At 41.3% G+C, this 21824-nt stretch overlaps 1 protein-coding gene across 2 annotated transcripts in view; it reads left to right on the plus strand.

Annotated features, from left to right (window-relative positions):
* The window catches only part of syt7a (synaptotagmin VIIa), a 110620-nt gene that overhangs the window by 58618 nt on the left and 30178 nt on the right, over positions 1-21824 (plus strand). Inside the window, exons 2-4 of one of the 2 annotated variants that reach the window (XM_053236777.1) lie at positions 9546-9625; positions 11193-15557; positions 19906-20310. In XM_053236777.1, the coding sequence (XP_053092752.1) occupies positions 15478-15557; positions 19906-20310 (485 nt within the window). In that variant the 5' untranslated portion in view covers positions 9546-9625; positions 11193-15477. The remainder of the gene's footprint in view (positions 1-9545; positions 9626-11192; positions 15558-19905; positions 20311-21824) is intronic. The other variant, XM_053236778.1, reaches the window with a different exon arrangement.

Consider the following 21824-nt stretch of genomic DNA (forward strand, 5'->3'; position numbering starts at 1 on the left):
TCACTGCTGCCTATATGTCATCCAATTATATAGCTGACGCTACAGTGATGATGTTTTTAGTCATAACAGACGTTTGACTCTGACACTGACTCCTCAGGTTTCCCACTAGAACATTTGGTACCAGTTCAGGGATATTAACTAAAATCCTGCGAACATGACATTAACAAGTTCTAACAGTGATTTAAATTTCTGTTGAAAGAAGTCGTCATTTGGTTTCTTTTTTTTTTTTTTGGAAAGCAAAGCAAAATTATTGCTGCAGTTATGATGTTTAGGATATTCTCTAAATGAAAAGCAAATACACACCATAATTCATTTGCAGTGATGAGCTTCAGTTCAATTTTGTTTTTAAATTTGTCTAATACTGAGTGAGTAGGAGTGACTTTGACAGAAGGTGAATTGGCGAACTTTTTAATTTTTCAGCTTGTCCGTCTCAGCGTGTAATCAGCGTGAAACTCTAATACACATCTGCCCTTTGACAAGCACCAGTTCAGTATGCATTCTTTATGAATATTTATATATGTTGATTCCGTCTCTGTACAGGACCAGATTAGCATATACTGTTCAGTAAAGAATATTAGCATCTAAATGAGAAATTGTGTTCATGTAGGGTGTGCCTGTGGCAGATGGAAATAAACACGAGCAGGGCTAATGATGAAGCAGTAACTATATTTAGATGGCAATAACTATATTTTGACAGTATGTTTTGTTTATGCCAGACCAGTAACGAGCACACACACACATAAACACACATTCATTGCATTTGCTTCCAGTGTTAAGGATGTGAACAAGTGTATACACCTCTGAGTCATAGGTTATCAGCTGACATTTTGAGTTGTGTGAGCGTTAGTGATTTTTTTTCTTTTTTTTTTTTTTTTGCAATAGGCTGAGTCCATCTCATATTCCCTCTAGCTCTTCATTACCCAGAAGAAATCCTTAGGAATGCTGCCAAGGTTTCAGGCAGATATGTATGTAAATATATTTGTTTGTACAGAACAACTGGATAAATAATAATAAGGTAGACAGGCAAATTGAAGTTATGTAATTTAGAAAGATAGTACTAACAAAAAAACACCATGCCATGATGGTGCATTTTTTTGTACTATGGCTTTATGTCACAGACGTGTCCATTGCTTTTATATTTAACATGCTTAGACACTTTAAACAGTCACTGAAGTTCTGCAGGCAAAAATGCCTTGTTGATGAAAATATTTATTCGGGGGAGAATGGTCAGACTGCGTCAAGCTGACATGAAGGCTATGGTAACTCAAATAAACACTCTTTACAACCGTGGTGAGCAAAAAAGCATCTCAGAACTCACAACATGTTGAACCACAAACCACGGGTTCAAGGAACGATGTGTTGTGCAATGCTTTTCTGCTAAGCACGGTTGTAAAGAGTGGTTATTTGAGTTAACGGAGTGACGTCAGCTTCTTTCAGTTGCTGTTTTTTTGGGGGTTTCTCCCTTCAGTCTCCTCTTCACTTCAGGAGGTGAAATGCATGCTCATTTGAGTTAAGGTCCGGTGATTGACTTGGATAATCTAAAACCGTCCACATTTTTCCCCTGATGAAGTTCTTTGTTGTGTTGACAGTGTGATTTGGGTCATTGTCTTGCTCCATGATGACATTCCTCCTAATTAGATTGGATGTGTTTCTCTGTAAATTAGCAGACAGAATGTTTCTGTAGACTTCTGAATTCATTTTGCTGCTACCATCATGAGTTCTATCATCAATAAAGATTAGTGAGCCCATTCCAGAAGCAGCCATGCAAGCCCAAGCCTTGACCTTCACTGTGTTTGACCGATGAGCTCATATGGTTTGGATCATGAGCAGATCCTTTCTTTCTCCACACTTTGGCCTTCCCATCACTTTAGAAGAAGTTAATCTTGGTTCCAGAGCTTTTGTAGCTCATCTCTGTATTTCTTTGAGAATTCCAATCTGGTCTTCTGATTCTTACTGCTGATGAGTGTTTTGTATCTTGTGATATGGCCCCTATATTTCTGCTCTCTAAGTCTTCTTCAAACAGTGGATTGTGATACCTTCATCCCTGACCAGTGGAGCTTATTTTTGGTGGTTTATTTCTTTTTCAGGACATTCCAAATTGTTCTATTGGCTAAGCCCAATGCTTGTGCAATGGCTCTGATTGATTTTCCCTCTTTTCTCAGCTTCAAAATGGCTTGCTTTTTTCCCTTAGCAGCTCTCTGGTCTTCATGTTGGTTTATCCTTTTTAACAACAAATGCAGTCTTCACAGATGAAACTCAGGGCTCAAACCAAAAGTAGACATTCAGAGCTATTAATTGTTTAAACAATCAATCTAACAGGGCACACTTGGGCAACAGGAAACACCTGTCAGTCACATGTTCCAATATTTTTTATATTTTTGAAATGGTGGCATGTTGTTTAACACAATAGATATAAATCAGGAAATGAACGCTGAAATTATGATCTATCATTTCATATTCATCTTTTGAAACCCAAAATCAAACCCAAATCCTTGTCCTTGGAGTGTCCTTGGCTGAATTAGTGTGTAATGCCTGACATACACTATAGACCAAAGGCACACAAGCTAGCAGTGATATTTTAAAGCACAATACATATACATTATAATTATGGCATTTTGCCAACAACCAACATAACACATGTTTCCTGACATTAAGTCAAGGTACATCATGAAAATAGTTTGGCTTCCACAGTCATCTCTCAACTGTTGAGCTCCAATGGGCCAGATCAGTGAGAAAAGCAAGGTTTAGCATTTGAAATAGACTTACAAAAGGCTGGCACTGGCATACAAGCAACATACCTTTTGAATCTTTATAAAATGACACCTCAAAATATGTCATGCCGTCATTAGGGAGATGATATAGAATGTATAATTGAAGCACAGTTAGGTCATTGTACTCTATTGCTACATAATACTGTATGCCTTAGTAAATATTTTACTGTGTATCTCTTTATGTTTGTTTCTACAAAATGGCTTCCAAACTTTTAGCTTGTAGCGTAAGTTATACACACCAAATAGAATTATCATGGTTAACTTTACATTAGTTTGTGTGAAGCCACAGCAGGTAATTAGATAAATGCTCTAATGTGGCAGTGGGGGATTGTGGGGACAGTGTGGCTCAATGGTGGGGACTGGATCAGGGTCAGTAGATTAAGGGTCCGCACCAGGAACCACAACATGATAGAGCTTCTTGGTTTGATCCCAGACTAAGCACTTCTGATTTTGATCTAATGCCTGAAGTTTCCAGGATGATGCTTCAGACCACTGCCACTAACACAAAGCTCTTAAACACAAACTGCTCCAGAGGTTGTAACCATAGACCCTGTTCTCAGTCTCTTCTCTTATCTCATGTCTCCATGCATGTCACCATTCATACATAAACAGAGACAGGAGTGAACAAAAGGGTGTGAGATCAAAAAGTGTTATTGGCATAAATTGTAGTTAAATGTAATAACTGCAGTAAATAGAATAAGGGAAATGAATAATGTTAATGATGGTATGAAGGAAATAATGAAACAAATGCAATTCACATGCATGTATTATATGCATATTATACACACACTGAAATATCTACATATGGGAGAAATATATAGATTTATATTCTGTTCTCTTTCCTGCTCTGGCTCTTCGGCCTGAAATATCCCTCATTTCTCTCTCCATCTCTTTCTCCGTCTCTCTCTCCATGTCTCTTTCTGTATCTCCCTCTCTGTCTCTCTTGCCATTTCTCTGTCTCTATCTGTCTCTCTCTATTGCTCTCTCTATTTCTCTGTCTCACTCTTTGTCTCTCTGTCTCTCTTGTCATCTCTCTCTCTCTCTCTCTCTCTCTCTCTCTCACTGTCTCACTATCTCTCTTTGTCTCTCACTGTCTCTTGCTGTTTCTCTCTGTATATTGCTATCTATCACTGGCTTCCTGTCACTGTTGCTCTCATAACAGTGGCCTGTTTGCTCTCTTTTTCCTCCCTGGAGTCAATTATTCTATTCTATTCTATTCTATTCTACTCTATTCTATATATTTATCAGATGATAATGCTCTGAATGAAGCTTTAACTGCTTTTTGTAAATGGCAGTCACTCCGTTTACCTTCTTTAGTGCTTAGTGTCTGAGAGAGAGAGAGGGAATAAGAGACACAGATGTATGGACAATCAGACTGCGAGATAGAGAGGAGAAGGATGGAGGGCACTCCATGAGCGCGAGAGAAAGACAGATGCAGACAGATGGATGGACACACAGGCTGACTTAAAAAACAAAGGAGAAGGGCAGAAGACTTTGAAGTTGACTCTGAAGAGAGATGAATAGGATTAGAGACTGGGAGAATGAGTGAGAGAGCATGCCAGAGACTAGATAAAGGGAAAAAGAGAGGGAATAAATGAAGAGATTCGTGCCTGACAGCAGTGTCCTCTTGAGAATTCTTCTAAAAGTCATGTTTTTTCATTGGGAGAAGAGAAGTCTGTTGAAAAAGTAGACTGTTGTTTGGTTAGGTGTGTGTATGTGTGTGTGTGTGTGTCTGTGTGTGTTTATGTGTGTAGTGCTGATTATTTCATGAACTGATTATGTGAATTTTAATCTTTCTTTTTCTGTCTATCTCTCTCACACACATAAAGAATTTGTAATTTTCCAGAGAGGCCAGTAGGAATATTTGTTCCCTTGCACCATGTCCTTTCCTCTCCCCACTCTCTCTCTCTCTCTCTCTCTCTCTCTCTCTCTTTCTCTCTCTCTCTGTCTCTGTATTTTACCCCCTTTTTATCCCCTACTCTCCTTTTTTACTCCCACTCATGCTCTCTCTCTCTCCCTCTCTCTCTCTCTCCCTCTCTCTCTCTCTCTCTCTCTCTCCCCTACATCTCATCTTTCTAAAAATTTATCATGCTGTTGAATGATAGATGAGTTGCCCTTGATAGCTTGTTCTTGCCTGTCACAAAGCAGCACTGCTCTCCATTCCCAGGAGCCACAGTGTGTAAGTACAGTCTGTGTGTGTTTGTGTGTATAGACAGTTTGTGATCAAGCCTCTTTAAGTGTGCTTAATACACAATATTTTATGTGAGATTTATAATGGGACACATTGCATAATATATTAGATATTACAGATTACAATGCTTTAGAGCTAATAAAACAAGGTAATTTGCATATTTGCAAATTATATTACATTATTTATGATTATGTTTTGTGTTTTTTGCAGTAGTGGTTGAGTTTGTTGGAACCCCACAAAAACAGGCCATTAATAAGTCTGCTTATGAGTTTGAACAAATTCCTGTAAATTCCTTTAAACCTGCAGAAGTCTACTTTAACCAGTCTGATCTGCTGTTGTACAAGTACAAGTATTGTTTGTACCACTGAACATGGTCTGTGCCTCTGGCTGGAAATCATATACAACATCATGGCATTTTCCGAACACATAGCTGAACATAAATAGAGCAATAGCAGAAACAGAGATTTTTCCTGTATTGCATCATGAGTTTAATGTTGTATGGCAACACTGTTTAAATGATTTTTTTTGGAGCGTCATGAGAATGTGCAGAGCAATAAGAGAGCTCAGTGAGCCTGATCTTCCCAGTGTTCATCCAGGGATGATAATTGATGGCGTGATGATGCTCTCAGCTGGAATTGCTCACATGGATGAGGGACACAGCAGTATTTCTCTTTTCCAGACCCACTGATGCTGCTCATATCACTCCACTTAATGTGGGTAAAGCCTCTGTTTATGACCTTGCTCTAGTGGCACTGTTCTGATAATCCTGAGGATACTCTATTCTTTTGGGCTTTCCTGCTGAAATCATGTGCACGAGCAACGTGCAAGCTGCTCAAAAATCCCAGCGATTTGCAGTGTCATTGTTCTTTGCTGTGTGCACTGATATGGTTTGCTTTCTTGCCTGTATCTATTTTGGTATTTTTATGATTTAATTTGGAGGTTTTGATTCATTTTCATATAACAGCAGCTCTGACAGTAGTTGCAGCTCTAAGGCAAATCACAGGTTTATATGCTTGTGGTTGTTCTAATCCAATATCATTTCTATAGTAACAACTTACACACGGATCTGTATAGCAGACACTCCAAATAGTGTCTTTTAATATATTAACTACAAAAAGAAAGTCTGGTGAGGGGATAACTAGTCTCACATATCTCATAGAATAGGTCAATTTGCACATTTGTAAATGTTACTGCTGCTATTTCTTATCAAGTAGCTTCACTTTGATTTGCACATTGTTAAATGTGACAGCTGCTATTGTTATTGTGTAGTTGCACTCAATTTGCTACAGGCTACTGTACTATTGTTTTTGTATTTGTTATTGTTATTGTCTTGTACATAAGTCAATATTGCACATAGAGATATACTTCATATTACTGCTACATGTGAACACATTACTGTTACTACATGTACTGTACTATTGTTTTGCACAAGTCAACATTGCACACTCACACATACAGATGTACATAGTCTATATTTCTATATACATAATCTATATTTCTACTTCTGCAACATAGCTACACTTTATTATGTTTGTTTGTATGTATGTATGTGTATGTCTGTTTTTTTTTTTTTTTTTAATTTTTTTAAATAGTTTGCATTTATCTTGGCATTCAATGTGGACAGCAAAGAAAGAATTTCATTGTACAGGGAAACTTGGTTTCCTCACTGCACATGACAATAAACGCTTTGAATCTTTGAACTGTTTATAGCTGTAATACTGTAAGTGATAATAGGAACTTTCATGGATGTTATACAACATTATACATAACTATGAAAGGATAAACTATATGATGTGCTGTTCTTCAATTAATCAAAATTTCTTAGTGTTTGCAAATTGCAGTGGCATAAGAGGACTAGAATACAACACAGCATGCTGTTAGAGAAATATAATCTCACTACCCTGTTCCTTACATATTGCTGTTGCGCATAGCTACTGTAGCCTGCTTTGTTGCTCGGTGTGTATATTTGTGTGTGTGTGTGTGTGTATGCGTGCGTGCGTGCTTTGGGGCAGTCAGGGTGCATGTGTGATGTCCCTTCTAGCTGGAACTGACTCACCAGTGTTTGGCATTGCATGTTCTATCTGCCATTTCTGTGCATATCCTCTTGTTTTGTCTGTGTGTTTGCCAGTATTTCATCATGTAATACACACACAGTTCTTTTTCTCGCATAGCTGAGACACTGTGTTTATGTAGTTAATCTGAAAGTCATACCAAAATTAGAATGAATGTCACTGTTTAAGTAGTATTCCAAATTTTACATTTAGTCCCCTAAGTCTGGTGAATCATGCTACCCAAATGCTTCTGCATGCGAAGAACTACATCCCATTACTGTGTTACTCTCAACTGAGATTTACATCAGGGGCTCCCAAATTTATTTTTGGGCAAATGACCCCAAATGGACATTATGAATTTTCTGTGATCACAAGCCTGGACCAACTTAATAGTTTTTTAATTTTCAAATTTAAAGTTTAGGATTGTAGTAGCATTTGAACATTTTATTAAGTTATTAACATGTATGTATAATGTAAGTGACAAAAAAAACCCACAAAAACAAAGGAATATTCCTTGCAGTGACATTCACTACATGGCACATCCGAGCCACAACATCCCCGTGCAACAGGTTTCCAAGTCAAACTGTAAAATGTTTAGTGATTTCACGCACGTTGACGTTACACACACCGACAAGCTCTGTCTGTCTTTAAAACAACTGATATACATATTTGCATTATATTACCTCTGGCTCTGTATAGAGCCATGAGCACTGACTTCCTCTGTCCTGTCTGTCCCATCTTCACCTCCCACACACCCTTCCAATCCTGTAAGTGCATACATGCATGCATTACGTGCAGGCTCTGTGGGTCCTGACTGACATATAAAGTGAAGTCACTCTATTTATAGACTTGAGTACTCTCATTCGTGTACAAACTCACATGCATGCATGCACATGGACACACACGCACACAAACCCGAGCTGATTCAGCGCTTGTGTCCTTGCTGTCGGAGATTCCTGCAGCATCACAGCTCCACCAATCACAGAGCTTTGTTTGTACAAGCGTAACCATAGCCTGTCCCTTGCTGTGAGATGCTCTTGGCCACAGTGAAGTAAAGCCAGCCAAGCCATTCATACACACAAACCCTGCTGTCCTCCAGCTCTGGACTGGCTCAGGGAACAGGACAGATAGTGCTGATGAGCCAGATAGCCACAGTCCCAGAGGCCATGGGTGAGATCTCACACCGTCTGCTGATAACTAAATAGTGTACACCATGCTGGGTACAGGACAGGACTTGTTGCATGTTGTGTGACGTGTTTTATCAATGATGCTGTATACAAATATAATGAAGTACTACCAGAAGTTTGTCTGCACGCCAGTTGCAATACATAATGGTAACAAAATGTTCACATCATATTTAAAGGAATGGTCAGGATTTTTCAACTTAATTATTATATCCTTTATTTTTCTGCACTGAGAACACTTGTACACCTGTTAATTCATGCAATTATCCAATCAGCCAATCATGTGGCAGGAGCGCAATGAATTATATCATGCAGCTACACAATAAGAGCGCCAGTTAACGTTCACATCAAACATCAGAATGGGGAAAAAATGCGATTTCAGTGATTTCGACCGTGGCATTGTTGTTAGAGCCAGATGGGCTGGTTTGTATTTCACATTGCCTGGTCTTTTTCTAGTCTTCAACTGTCCAGTTTCAGTGAGCCTGTAGCTAGATTCCTGTTCTTGGCTGACAGAAGTGGAACCTGATGTGGTCATCTGATGTTGTAGCCCATCCACCACAACGTTCGACATTTTGTGCATTCTGAGATGCTTTTCTGCTCACCAGGGTTGTAGAGAGTGGTTATTTGAGTTATCATAGCCTTTCTGTCAGCTTGAAAGAGTCTGGACTTTCTCCTCTGACCTCTCTCATCAATAAGGCATTTCTGCTAGCACAACTCACTGAATGTTTTTTGCTGTTTTTCACACCAATCTGTGTAAACTCTAGAGATTTCTGTGCGTGAAAATCTCGAGAGGTCTACAGTTTCTGAAATACTCAAACCAACAACCATGTCAAAACCACTGAGATCACATTTTTTCCCTCCATTCTCATGTTTGATGTAACCATTAACTGAAGCTCTTGACCTGTATCTGAATGACTTTGTGCTGCTGCCACATAATTGGCTGATTGGATAATTGCATTAATGAGCAGGTGTCCTTATTAAAGTGGCTGGTGAATGTTAATTGGCAAAATTCAACAACTGACCTTAGACTTCTATTATGAGTCAGATTTGAGGCTCAGTGACACAGTCGTGAGGTGATAGAGTTAAACTGGGTATTTCTGTGTAAATATGTGTGTGCAGTAATTACAGCTGAGAATGTAGTGTGATGTCTGCACTCAGAAGTGGAGGGGGGGCTGCAGGGGGGCTGCAGGAGGAGCACAATGAAGAGGATAATGGCTTACATACAGACCTGGTGGATGCACTCCAAAGTTATGTTTCTAGCTTTAATTAGGAGGCTTTATCTCATTATCTGATTCATTCTGCCATCCTCTCTCTCTCTTTCTCTCTCTCTCTCTCTGTCCATGTCTAGGGAAAGAGAAATAAACCGGGCGTCGAGGCAGTGGGCACTCCAGACTCTGCACGAGGCCGTGGAGAGAAGAAAGCCATCAAGTAGGTGGAGGGCATCTCACACACGCTCTCGCTAAATTAACCTCTCTCTTTCTGTCTCTCTCTCTCTTCTCTCTCTCTCTCTCTCTCTCTCTCTTTCTCCCCCACCTATGCTGTGGTGGGATGAGATCATATGACTTGGTAAGTCTGGTGCTAAAGCATCTAACGAGCTCTGCTGATAGTCATGTGACTAGCACCATGAAATGTTCCTACTTCCTGTCCTTTATTCCCTTCCAGCTCTGTATGACTTTTTCTTATGATCCTTTTTTTGTTGCATTAAAATTTTGTTGCATTTCATCTGCTGTAAGGCGTGATTATGATCTGATCTGCTTGGGTTGAAAAACATATCAGCTTACTCTATGCCAAAACTTCTTTTCCATTATGCATAATTCCACTTCCATGACTGATAGCATCTCCGATGCTTAAGTGTGTGTGTGATGGCAGAATAAGAGCTACAGGGAACGGCACACGCAGTAAATGAATCTCTTCTGAATAGAGGATTTTGCTTTTGTGTGCACGTGTGTGTGCGTGTGTGTGTGTGTGTGTGTGTGTGTGTGTGTGTGTGAAAGAGGTGCTTGGCAGTCATAAGTGCTGCCTGTAAGTGAGAGTTAAGTGGGGTGGATGCGTCGTGTTGGTGCGCAGCTGTTGTTATTGGTGCGAGTTGGTGAAGGCAATCGCTGCTTCCTTTTTCACGCTCCTGGAGAGCTCGTTTGATCTCTCACTCATGACTCATGTAAAATGCAGTTCACTTGCCTCTGTAATGCAGCTGTGCTCTCAGAATAATAATAATAGCGCGTCCACATTTGTCTGTTTGCAGGTGGTGCTGATGCGCAAATGTCTTTTTTTTTCCTACTGCACTTCATGAGTTTATGTTTCAAAGCAGTTATACTTAATGGCTTTATTTTGTTTGCTTCTGTTGACGCAGAGAAAACTGCTTACTCTCTTTATGAGTTTGATCTCTCTGGATATTGCTCCAGTAACCCACCTGACTTCTTTTCTCCCCTCATATTTTCAAGCAATGTGCAGCGCAGCTCTTAACAGAATGTAAATCGCCATGAGTGTTTCTCCAGAACCTTTTGTACATTCTCTGTTTCTCTGCTTTAAGTAACTCCCTTTTCTCTCCTTATCACAGTGAAATATGTGGATTGATTTTGAATGTTGTATAATTATTCTGTGTTTGTATAATCGATTAAAGTTTGCATGTAAACACTGAAATTTATATAATGTAGCTGTATTTCTCTCACTTTTCTCTTTATTTCTCTGATTATATCCGATTTACTGAAACTGCCATTGAATGTACAGCGACCTGTTTTTTCTCCCTTTTATGGCTGTTCTGTTTTGCCATAAGAACACTGTGTTTTTCTCCAGTGAATCTGTTATTGACTTTAAGCCACTTCATATTTACGCCTCTTTAAATACTATCTTTTGGTGAGGACGGCTTTTGGGCTTTCATGGAACCCTGGCTACAGTTCAGCTCTTTACAACTAATTGATGGACGGATGGATTAGATGGATGACTGATGAATGGATATGCTGTGTCTCATGGATGTGTGTCTCTTTCTGGCCTTTAGTGATCTAGACAGAGACTTTTGGAATAACAATGACAGCAATTCAGAGCAGCAGCGGTGGAGCTCCTACCCGCCCAAGGAGTTTGTACTAAACATTTCTCCCTATGCCCCTTATGGAGACCCTCGCCTCACGCTCAAGTGAGTCTCTGTCCAGGCTGGTAAGAGACCCAACCCTTACCCAACAGACCCCACCCTAACTACCCAACCTTTTATAACCCCTGCCACCAGGCAAGGCTGTAGAGTGCAGATGAGGAGGCAAACTTGACTCTTTGACGCATGATCTTTATTTAAATTAACAAAGAATAGGAAAAAAAAAAGATACAACCTACTTTACATGTCTTTATTTGGGTTATTGTATGAAATCTGAAATAATTCCATTGCATAGCTCACCATTTCATTTCATATATGGTATTTTACATGTTAAATGCTAAGGAAAGGCAACAGTTTTCCAAAAGGCTATGACCCCTTTTACAGCTGGCAATCTGTATGCACAGTCTGGTTGTTGTTTTTTTTTTTTTTTTTTTTTCGGATGAGCTGTAAATGCACATACAGGATGCGATGGAGCAGCCTGAGCACCTCGTGCTGTGTTTAGATTTCAGTTTGGTGTAAATGCAGTCCAGCCAAATGAAGTACTTTTACTGAGGAAGAGGTCTCACCTGGGGAACTGACGATGTTGATGTGCCCTTGGTGAGTACTTGTTTGCATAATGCCACGGAAAAGGTGAAATCCGCCCTCACCAATGTGCATGCGTTTAAAAGCAACATGTAAATGCATCTACTGCGACCCAGATAGCACACTCACATCTAGCCAACGTCGGCACAATGTGCGCAAATCATGTCTCAACGCAGCTTGTTTGCTAATTGGGAAGACGTCGGCACAACAGTGCTTTGGTTCTCTGTCAATACATGCACTTAATCTTCTTCTTTTCATACTTTTAGAGGAATATTTACTCGGTTTGTGCTCAGTCATGTGCTACACAGTTAAAAGATACTCCAGAAATAGGTTATGCCAATTAATCACTGGAGGCAAGTTCTGTGAAGGGAGCTGAATCTGCTTATTACATGGTGATGATTTATTTAATCTGCTAACTCTCTTCCAGAAGTGGTGCTGTCTTACAACACTGCCGGGTTTAAATCACACATTATACTCAAGGGTGACTTAAAAAAAGCAGAAGATAAAAAAAAATGATGATGTGCAGACGTTTTCTCAGTTAGCAAACAAAGTCGTTGTGATGTCATTGACGTGTGCTATCTAGGGATATGCTTCTTGTCTGGAAAATTGCCTGCATATACATTTTGCATCTTTGCCACATGTAAACGGGGCCAATATTATGCCTTATTGAAAAGAAATGAATTTTGCTTCATTAAAATTCTTATTCAATTAACTCTAGAGTTAGTGACACATTTGTAATGCACGCCGTGTGAAGAGCGAATGAATGCTGCGCTGCATTCTGCATGATCAGCGGAACTCTACTCGCTTGTTTTAGCTCAGAACTCTGATCGTCATGCTTGTTTTGACCTCACACATATTCTAACTTTTGACTTAATGCCACATCGTTCAGACTCCTCTCCATCCGCCAGCTTAGAACACAGCTCTGTAATTCAGTGCGGTTCAGTGACCTCGTAAAGCTTGCAGGTTAGTGCTGCATCATCTTAATCTTGCTCAGACGATGACAGGAGAGGAGTTGTTTGTAACTGCCCCATGCTCCCTACAGCCCTGCCATGCTTCCCTGGCCCGTAAACTCTAGCCTCCGTCCCTCTCCCCCCATGGGGTGTTACCATGGAGACGGACAACCCTCTAATGTATGAGTTTATATCGACAGAACTACTCTAGTAGCACGCTGTCTGTTTATTTCTGTTGTGCTTTCCCTTCCCTTCCCTTCCCTTGATCCATCCCGCTGAGGGTTGACCGTTGCAGTGAAGTCATGATGTGGTAATAGTGTGTCACGGCTCCTCCTCTCCTGCTCTGGCTCTGCCATGGCCGCTTCCCTGGCCTCGTTCCCTCACCTTTGTTTTGTTTGGGGTGTGTGTGTGGTTTGTATGTGTGTGTGTGTGTGTGTGTGTAAATACCTGTGGTCTTGCTTGTGTTTAGTTAGCAACTGTTCCTATTTCCCATTTTCTTGTTTACCATCATGCTCAGTGTTTTGTGGTTTTGACCTAGCTAACTAGTTCCTGGTTCCTGGTCACTCAAAGTGTGTTGCTTATAAGTGCAGTCCTTGTTTACTCCCCTCCCACACCTCTATGCCAGCTTTTTGATGAGGAGGTGAACCCACACCTGCTTAATTCATTCCAGGTTCCCTTCACTTCCTAAAGAGCCGACTATGCCACGGGGAGCTTTTAGCTGCACGAGCCTTACAGAGCACACTTGAATAGCACCTGTCTTTCAAAACCTACTCCGTGGCTTTTAGGGGAACAAGCAAGAGAGGTTTCAGATGGAGAGAGCTGTCAGGAACGGAAATAAAGGAAACATGACTGATGTGGGAGCTCCTGTCTCCCCAGTTTAACATGCCCTTCTATTAATTGGTCTGTTCTACTGTAGTTCATAGGCGGTGGTTAATAAAAGGCCCAGGAGAATGTGGAGCTGGTTGGATTAAAAAGGTGTGAGGAGAATCTGGACTACAGCGTGAGAGCTGCAGATTTGAGCAAAACCAACACTGATTCATTTTGCGAGCCCATTTGTTGCTCTTTTAGAGTAGATAAAATATAAAGCACCTTCAAAATTTTGTTCGGAGATTGAATTTGGCTGCTGCTTAAGGCAGTGGGTTTTTTGTTTGTGAGGAAATGTGTCTCTGTAAGTCACTATTACTCATCCCATTTTGCGATATCATTCAGCGTCAGGTATATATGGCTCTTTTTTTATCTTATAGTTCCTTACGCTCCTGATGCACACTGGGGCTGCAGTGTTGGTTGCTTAAGGAGTTAAGGAGTTAATGCACCTAAGATCACCTTGGTGACTGTTTTTTTTTTCCCCTTATTTATTTATTTTTAATTTTGTTTATGAGAGAGGACAAGTGAAAATGATTGCTTTAAGCTGGTTTTGCTCTGCTCTGCAGCTGCCACTCTTATTTGTTCATAACCTCGTAATTTAATTGATGTTATAGTGTTGCTGCTGTTTGTGGAGAGATGTTGCATTGTTTCTGTGCTGTTTATGACAAGGGTACCCCTCATGGTGCCTAATGATGGTTGTATGACTAATAATCAATTGCAAATATGTTCATCTTAAAGCTATTTTTCATGCGCAATGAACGTTTTTTTTTGTTGTTTAAATTAGGATTTTTAAGAAATCACACTATAACACAAAGATTGATGTGGTGTGTTTAAACAGAAGCACGTCTTCAGCATCACCAGGGGGTGCTGTAGTGCTAGGTTTTCCATCATCTTAGTTGTCTTGAATGCCATTCCTGTAATATTCACCAAAGCTGAGTACACACCACATTGGTGCATTAGCGAGAGTATCACATGCATCACACGCCGCCGTCGTTTTTAGAGCTGATGACATCAGACTCAGTAAGGCCCTCTAGTGACCGGCCTCCGCTGTCTGACAATTTCACTAATGGCATTGACTACTAGCAGATCCTCACTCTCGCCAGCCCAAGGTTCATTAGCCGAGCAGCCCGAGCCGATATTCATTTCGCCTGTCGCTATGCTGACACCTTTACAATAACACCAGGCTCTCAAATCCCCAGAGAGCTGATCTTCTAGCACCTGACTGGATGAAATCCAGTAGAACAGTAATGCACTGAGGTTATAGCGAGGTAGGAACCCATAGCAATCAGGCTGTCGCTATAGGCGAGAGAGGCTCTGAAATGAGCAGCAGGTAAAAATATAAATCCAGTAGTAATTCACATCAGGCCATATGCTTCCCATGGTGCTGTAAGCAGAGTGCTGCTAGGCGTTCAGGGCACACTGCATAGACTGGAGATCTAATCAGTGCTGGATACTTTCAGACTATGCGCTCAAATTCGACCGTCTAACTCCTGCCCACGCTACACCTACTCGTGTCACCTACTGCACCGTTTCACATCACCCACCTGTTTGCGCATATGCACTCTCAACCACTGAGTATATTTTTCCTACCTTCAAGCACTTTCATTTACTGTAACCTTTCTCGATATCCCCTTTTTCTTTCTCTGTTTTACTGTTCTTTCTCTATGTCTTGATCTCTCTCGTCAACCCCCACCTCCCCAAACCTCATCCCCAGTGGCGCAGTCCCTGGGGGGCAGAAGGGGTCTCTTGGTGGACGTGGGGGGGATGGCGGGGGTCCCTCACGCAGTGACAGCGTGAAGAGCATGATGATGGGAGCCAGTAAAGCCAGCAGGTGGCAGATGGCGCAGGGCCGCACGCAGTCTGAGGATCTGAAGAACGGCAAGTGAGTCGAAACGCAAGCGAGACACTGAAGCTGCTGGGGAAAGAGAAGGAGCACAGAATAGATGGGATTCAGGACAGTATAGTTTAACAGAGGGAGGTTAAGGGTGGGGATGAAAAATGGTGAGTACGATAGACTTTGTAGCTTTCATTTAATCATTGAGAAAGAAAAGAAACAGAGAAGCGAGAGTGCAAAAGGGTGCAGAGGGGTGGTGGCTCGACCGGGTAGCTCAGAGCCACACACACTGTTGAATAGTTCTGTGTGTGTGTGTGTGTGTGTTGGGGGGGGGGGGGTTGTGTGTGTATTTGGAAAGGTTTTATGGGGAACATGCCTGTGTGTGGGTCCGTTTTAAACAGACGATTCGGGCTGCACTGCACACTAATAATAGAAGACGCATTACCACGCTGACTCACTGTTTCACCACACACACATATAAGGAGCTCAATATGAGGCTATAATGTAACAAAACAGGGTGATTACAACTATTCTAATCCCATCCGGTAAGCCTCAGCTCTTATAATGGCCTACTTATTATATTATTCTTGCTAGAGGAGCACCATTTAACCTTTCTGCTTTTTCACCTGACTGCCATTAGTCCTACACAGCGGAGCACTTGATTGGCGTGCTGCTTGGTGGTCATGAGGCTTTAACAGCTTTCTAGAGCTGAAAATTTGCACTGACGTTGCGGGAAAACTTTTCAGCCTACTGTGATTTGTCATTCTATATATACAGCTAGTGAAGGATGTTTTATGATGTTTAGAATGTTACTTTTGTGTTTTCTCAGCTTAAGCTCTATCCACTGCATCTATGGCGTATGTGTGATTACCAGAGAGAAGAATATCAACATGTTTTCCTGTATTAAAAAAGAGCAAATACTTTGTGAATTCTGTCTATAAAAATTTAAAATACACATCTATATGTAGTGGGGTGGCGCAGTGGGTAGCATTGCTGCCTCACAGCTCCAGGGTCCCAGGTTCTGTCCCGAGCTCAGGTGTGGAGTTTTGCATGTTCTCCGAATGTGGTTCCATGTGGTTTTCCTCCAGGGACTGAGGTTTCGTCCCACCTTCCAAAAACATGGTAGGTGGATTGAAGATTCTAAAATGCTCCAGGTGAATGTGTGTGTGTGTGTGTGTGGTGATGGACTGGCATAAGTTTCGAGGTGTATTCCCATTTCACATCCATTGTTTCCCAGGATAGTCTCTGGATCCACTGCAACCTGCAATCTCTCTCTCTCTCTCGCTCTCTTATATGTGTGTGTATGTATGTATATATATATATTTTAAGAAACACACAAAGGGTTCATTAGGATCCTGATAATTGCTTAATAAGGCTCTAATTAGATGCTTGTAGAAGGTTTATTCACTATGTATTAGTCTTTCATTCTGACCTGTATTGTTACATAATTAGACTTCTGATGATTAAAAATATTTTTGAGAAAATGAGAAATTATTGCATTATTAGTAGTGATAATGTGCAATAAACACTTTATTAAACCCTTGTTACAAACTATTGAGCAAGAAATAATGACATACATGTCCATGTTAGACCTAGGTTCTAGGTAGCATTTAATGACTGTATTTTATTGATTTAAGAGCTATTAAAAGTTGAATAAGTCAATAATACTTTAATATGTGTTCTATATTCTGACATAGAATATTAGTTATCACTAATTAGGGACTAAAAAGTAATACATTTTCAATAAATTGCAGTCACTTGATGCAACCTAGAGTCTAAAGTTCTAACATGGACACTTATATCTATATCTATATCTATATCTATATGTATATAAGACATGAATTTAAGTTCAGTAGTCTAATAGCGCAATAGTTTGTATAGCAAGCCTTTAAAAATATGTTTATTGAAAATTATCACAACTAATAATGCAATTATTGGACATTTTAATCTGACACAGATTTCTAGTTATGCAGCCATACAGGTCATTATGACTAAACATGTTACAAGTGTCTAATTTGAGATTTATTAAGAAACAACAGGAAATAAAATAATTGTGCTTCTTTCTAGGGATAAATAATTAGAATTAGAAGCTTGAAATTAGTAAAAATATCTAGAAATTTGTTTAATAGTCATATATTTGGTTTACTGTAATCTTATGATAGGAAACACTAGATATAATTGACTATATTCAAGCTATTTTCAGTTGCGGAGATGTCTTTTTTGCAGTGTATTGACAGAATTACCAGTTGCCTTTAGACTTCAGTTTCCATTAAACAGGTTTTTCCTTCTTTTCTCAGTGCAGGGAAACGTTTTGAAATGACTGATAATCACACATACGTTACATACTGTATACAGTAGATGGAGACTAGGCAGGAGTATTTGCTATGATGTAGGTGTTATACGAAAATGAATTAAGACTTGAAGGAGTTGGCGATAGGACAGGATGAGTAAGTGGAACACGTTTCTGCAGCAGTAGAACAATGCCAATGGTTTGGATTGTTGAGAGTTATTGAGAGTTGGGATGAACGGCAGCAGTAGCAGGGAGAGAGAATATTTCTGTACTGGTTATGTTTAGACTTGCAATAGATGACGTCTGAGCTGTAGGTGTCACACACCAGGTGCTTAATTTAAGTTCGTTTCTCACCCCCATCTCGCACCTCCTCTCTTCTGGCACCTAACTCCCTCCTTCATGCGTTCTCTCCATCTCACTTTCCTGTGGTCTCACTGTGCACGCACACTCCTCCCCTCCTCTGTTCACTCTCTCTCTCTCTCTCCTTTTCTCTTTATCCCTCTCCATCCTCTTCACTCTGTAATTGGATTCTATTTTCAGGCAGCTAAATGTGTCTGTCTCTTGTGTTTGTGTCTCACACCCCATTTTTCTCTTTTTCTCTCTCTCTGTCTCTCTTTGTGTGTGTCTCTCTCTCTCTCTCTCTCTCTGTCTCTTTCCCCCTTTCTCCCTTGACTGTCCTTGTATTGCCCTGCATTGTGTCACTACTTGTCACCATTTGACAGCCCAGTAGTTTCCTGTATAGAATGCGTTTCTGCAAAAAAAAAACCCAACGAAACAAGCAAAAAAAAAAAAAAACCAAAAACACCATTCAGTGTTTATTTTCAGTTGGATTCAGCTGGATGCTCAGCTGTCCAGCAGTTTGGTGTGCAGCAGACTGTTTGGCCTCGAACAATGCCGGAGGCTGCCGCTTGTCAGCTTTTTCATGCTTAACTGAAGTTTGGAGTTGTGCTCCAGTAAGTTTGACACAGTTTCTGAACAGCTGCTGTTGGAGAACAGAGAGAAAATAAGGCTAATAAGAGATGAGTTAGTGACAGGGGGAGGCGAGTAAGAAAGAGTGACGTTTCCACAAAGAAAGATAAGAAAGGTGATTGGTTGGTGTAGGATTTTTGAGGACTGAGGTGGTATATAAGACATGGGCCAGATGACAGAGGAAGTGACTGAGAGAGGTTAAGTCATAGAACGAAGAAAGCAGGAGATGTCTTTGGATTTGCTATGTAGAGACTGAAGGAAGAAGAGAAGAGAAAAGATGGGTATCCCTCATCAAGCCAAAAAGCAGTCACCTGGAAGAGCCAGCACTGGTCGCTTGGTGCCACACACGCCTCGACACACGCGCTCAGGGCAGACACGACATACTCCACGTGCCGCTCAGCCTCGGACGGTGACCCCCCGAAAGCAGGTTGCACACACCTCGCAGGGACACACACACGGTCATGCGCACTTGCACTCACACTCGCACCGCTCGCTGTCTGCTCAAGGGGGTCCGACTCGGCCTGGGAACGGACACACACACATGCACAGTTACACACACCTGTCGGCTCACGCTGACCAAGGTGGCTGTAACCTCTTCTGCTACCTGTGTTACTGTGCCTACTGCCTTGGCCTGATGGTCCTTTCATTCTGTCTTCTCCTCTTCCTCTCTCCTCCTTCACCTCGCTCACACTCTCACTCTGCATCTCCTCAACCTCCCTCCACCTCCCCTTACCCTGATGAGTTCATGTCTATGCCTTTGTCCTCCTTATCATCTCTTGCTGTTCCTTTCTGCCCCCATCCGGCTCTCAACTTCTCCTCCAACCTCTCTACCTTCTTTCCTTTCACTCCTCTTCTCTCCTCCTCTGGCTCTCTTTCTCTGCTTCATCCGGATTCAAACGATTTTCTGTTCAATCTCACCTCTCCTCTCCCTCCATGCCCCTCCACTCAATCCCATACTTCACACGGTTCCTCCACTTCATCCCCCGACTCCCAACATGGCTCTTCATCCTCCTCTTCTTCATCCCGCCCCTTTATGCTGGTCCCTCCCTCTCTGCTGCTCCTGCCCCGCCCATCACTGTGTCGCTCTCGCCCTTCCTCTTCTCGCTCGCTCCCCTCCCTCCTGCTTTGCCCACCCAGTTTCACAGACCCTGCCCTCTCATCTCTGGAGCACATCCCCGTGGCGGGGGCCACGCCCCGCCCCAGGACGCTGCTGAGGCAGCAAAGCCTCCAGCAGCCCCTCATCCAACCTCCAGCCTCAGGCCTCGGTGCCCGTTCAGCCATCTCACAGAGCTTGGGTCAGCTCCATCCTCAACCTGGAGGAGGGGGTGGAGGGGCAGGGCCGGGTGGAGGGGGAGGAGCAACGTCTACGTCTCAGCGTGGAGGAACAGGGACTCGAGTTACTAGAGGCAGCACAGCAGGGGGCGGAGCTTCACGCTATAGGTCAGGAGGCACAGGGAGCCGGGTCTTGAGGGGGAACCCAGGCAGCTGGGACTACATGATGAGCCAGATCAAGAACCGTGGCCTGGATGTCAAGTCTTTCCTGTGAGTCACTTCCTGTCTGGGTTTTCTCCCATGCATGACCGTCTCACTGTGTTTGGTCTGATTGTCTTGGTCCAATACAATACTTGGTGACTGCTCTCAATTGTTTTATCTGAGGTTCAGCAAAGTATTTGTAGGCAGCTTTTGCAGTTTTAGATACAGTGCTAAATTCTGACCTCAGAGTAGGAAAAATCGAGTAGGAAAAATCCATTTAAAGTTAAAGTTCAAGTTCACCTCTTAAAGTTTCTCAAGTGCTTTGACCTCTCTAATTCTCTAATGTGAGGCTGTTTCAACATGGCTACATACCTAATAAACACCTCTTGGGTTTCTCTGTGTATGGTGTCATCAGGAGGATAATGGGGTAATTGAAAGGTTAATTCATTTTGTACAAGAATTTCAATGATACTGTCTGGTGCTATTAATGATGAATTACCATTATTCTACTCTAAATTAATATGAAGAACTAACCAAAGAACTCTTTTGTGATTATTTGAGATCTTTTTTATATCAGCATCGAAGCCAAACAACACTAAGTTACTCTGAGAAATCATGTTTTCTGACCTTAAAAAAAAATCTATTCTAATGCTCTGAGGTGGGAAGTCTGAAAAGTTCCCAGGTGTGAAAGCTACATAATCACACATAGCAGACAGCATGGAGATGGAGAAAGCTCAAGGTCTGGGTCTAAACATCTCAAGTGGCTCAGAGTAAGAGTCAATTTCTATCCTCAGCTTACTCCAAATACATTTGCAAAGCACATTCCTGAAGATATGGAATGCAAAACCTGATTTTCACTCCTACACTAAGGCATTTTATGACATTGAGAGTATTATGCTTCCTCCTGTTCTCACCTCTTAGACTGGGAGTGTGTCTGTCTCTCCGTCTGTCTGACTCTTGGGATCTGCATGAAGCTGTATTTTGACCTGGTGAATATTGCTCCCATCCTTCATAACCAGTGCCTGTCTGGTCAACATTAATCTTTAATCTTGAGACATAACTTGTACATGGTTTTCATAATGCTGGAATATTGCTCTCATTCTCCTAGTCTCCGTGGGTTTATGTGTGTGTATCAGTTCTAACTTCCAGACCACAGGACAGTATTAGGGTGTGTGTCTGGGATACTGGGTATAAGTATAATTATATTAATTTATTCTTTTTAATTAAATGATTTCATCTCATTAATATTTATTTTCCTCCCTGTGTTGTTTTTTTAAATTTGGCTCATTCCTGTCCACCTTTTAATTTCTCGATGGGCTTTGCTCTCAGAAGGTCGGGAAAAACAAGCAAACCGTAATTTAGCTCAGAGAAGAGGAACATGATGTACTGAGAGAGAGCCATAGCCCAAGAACACCAGCATATACTGTCAGACCTTTTTTTTTTTGCTCTATCTATGTCTTTCAGTACATTTTATTTGAGGGTAAATAGTGTTTAATGGACAAAATATAAACTTTTTTCTATTTCAATAATGCCAATTCTTTAATCGCAATATTATATACTGCTATATGTTTGATATCATAGTG

Source organism: Pangasianodon hypophthalmus, chromosome 9 (genome assembly GCF_027358585.1).
Source record: "Pangasianodon hypophthalmus isolate fPanHyp1 chromosome 9, fPanHyp1.pri, whole genome shotgun sequence".
Lineage (NCBI taxonomy): Eukaryota > Metazoa > Chordata > Actinopteri > Siluriformes > Pangasiidae > Pangasianodon > Pangasianodon hypophthalmus.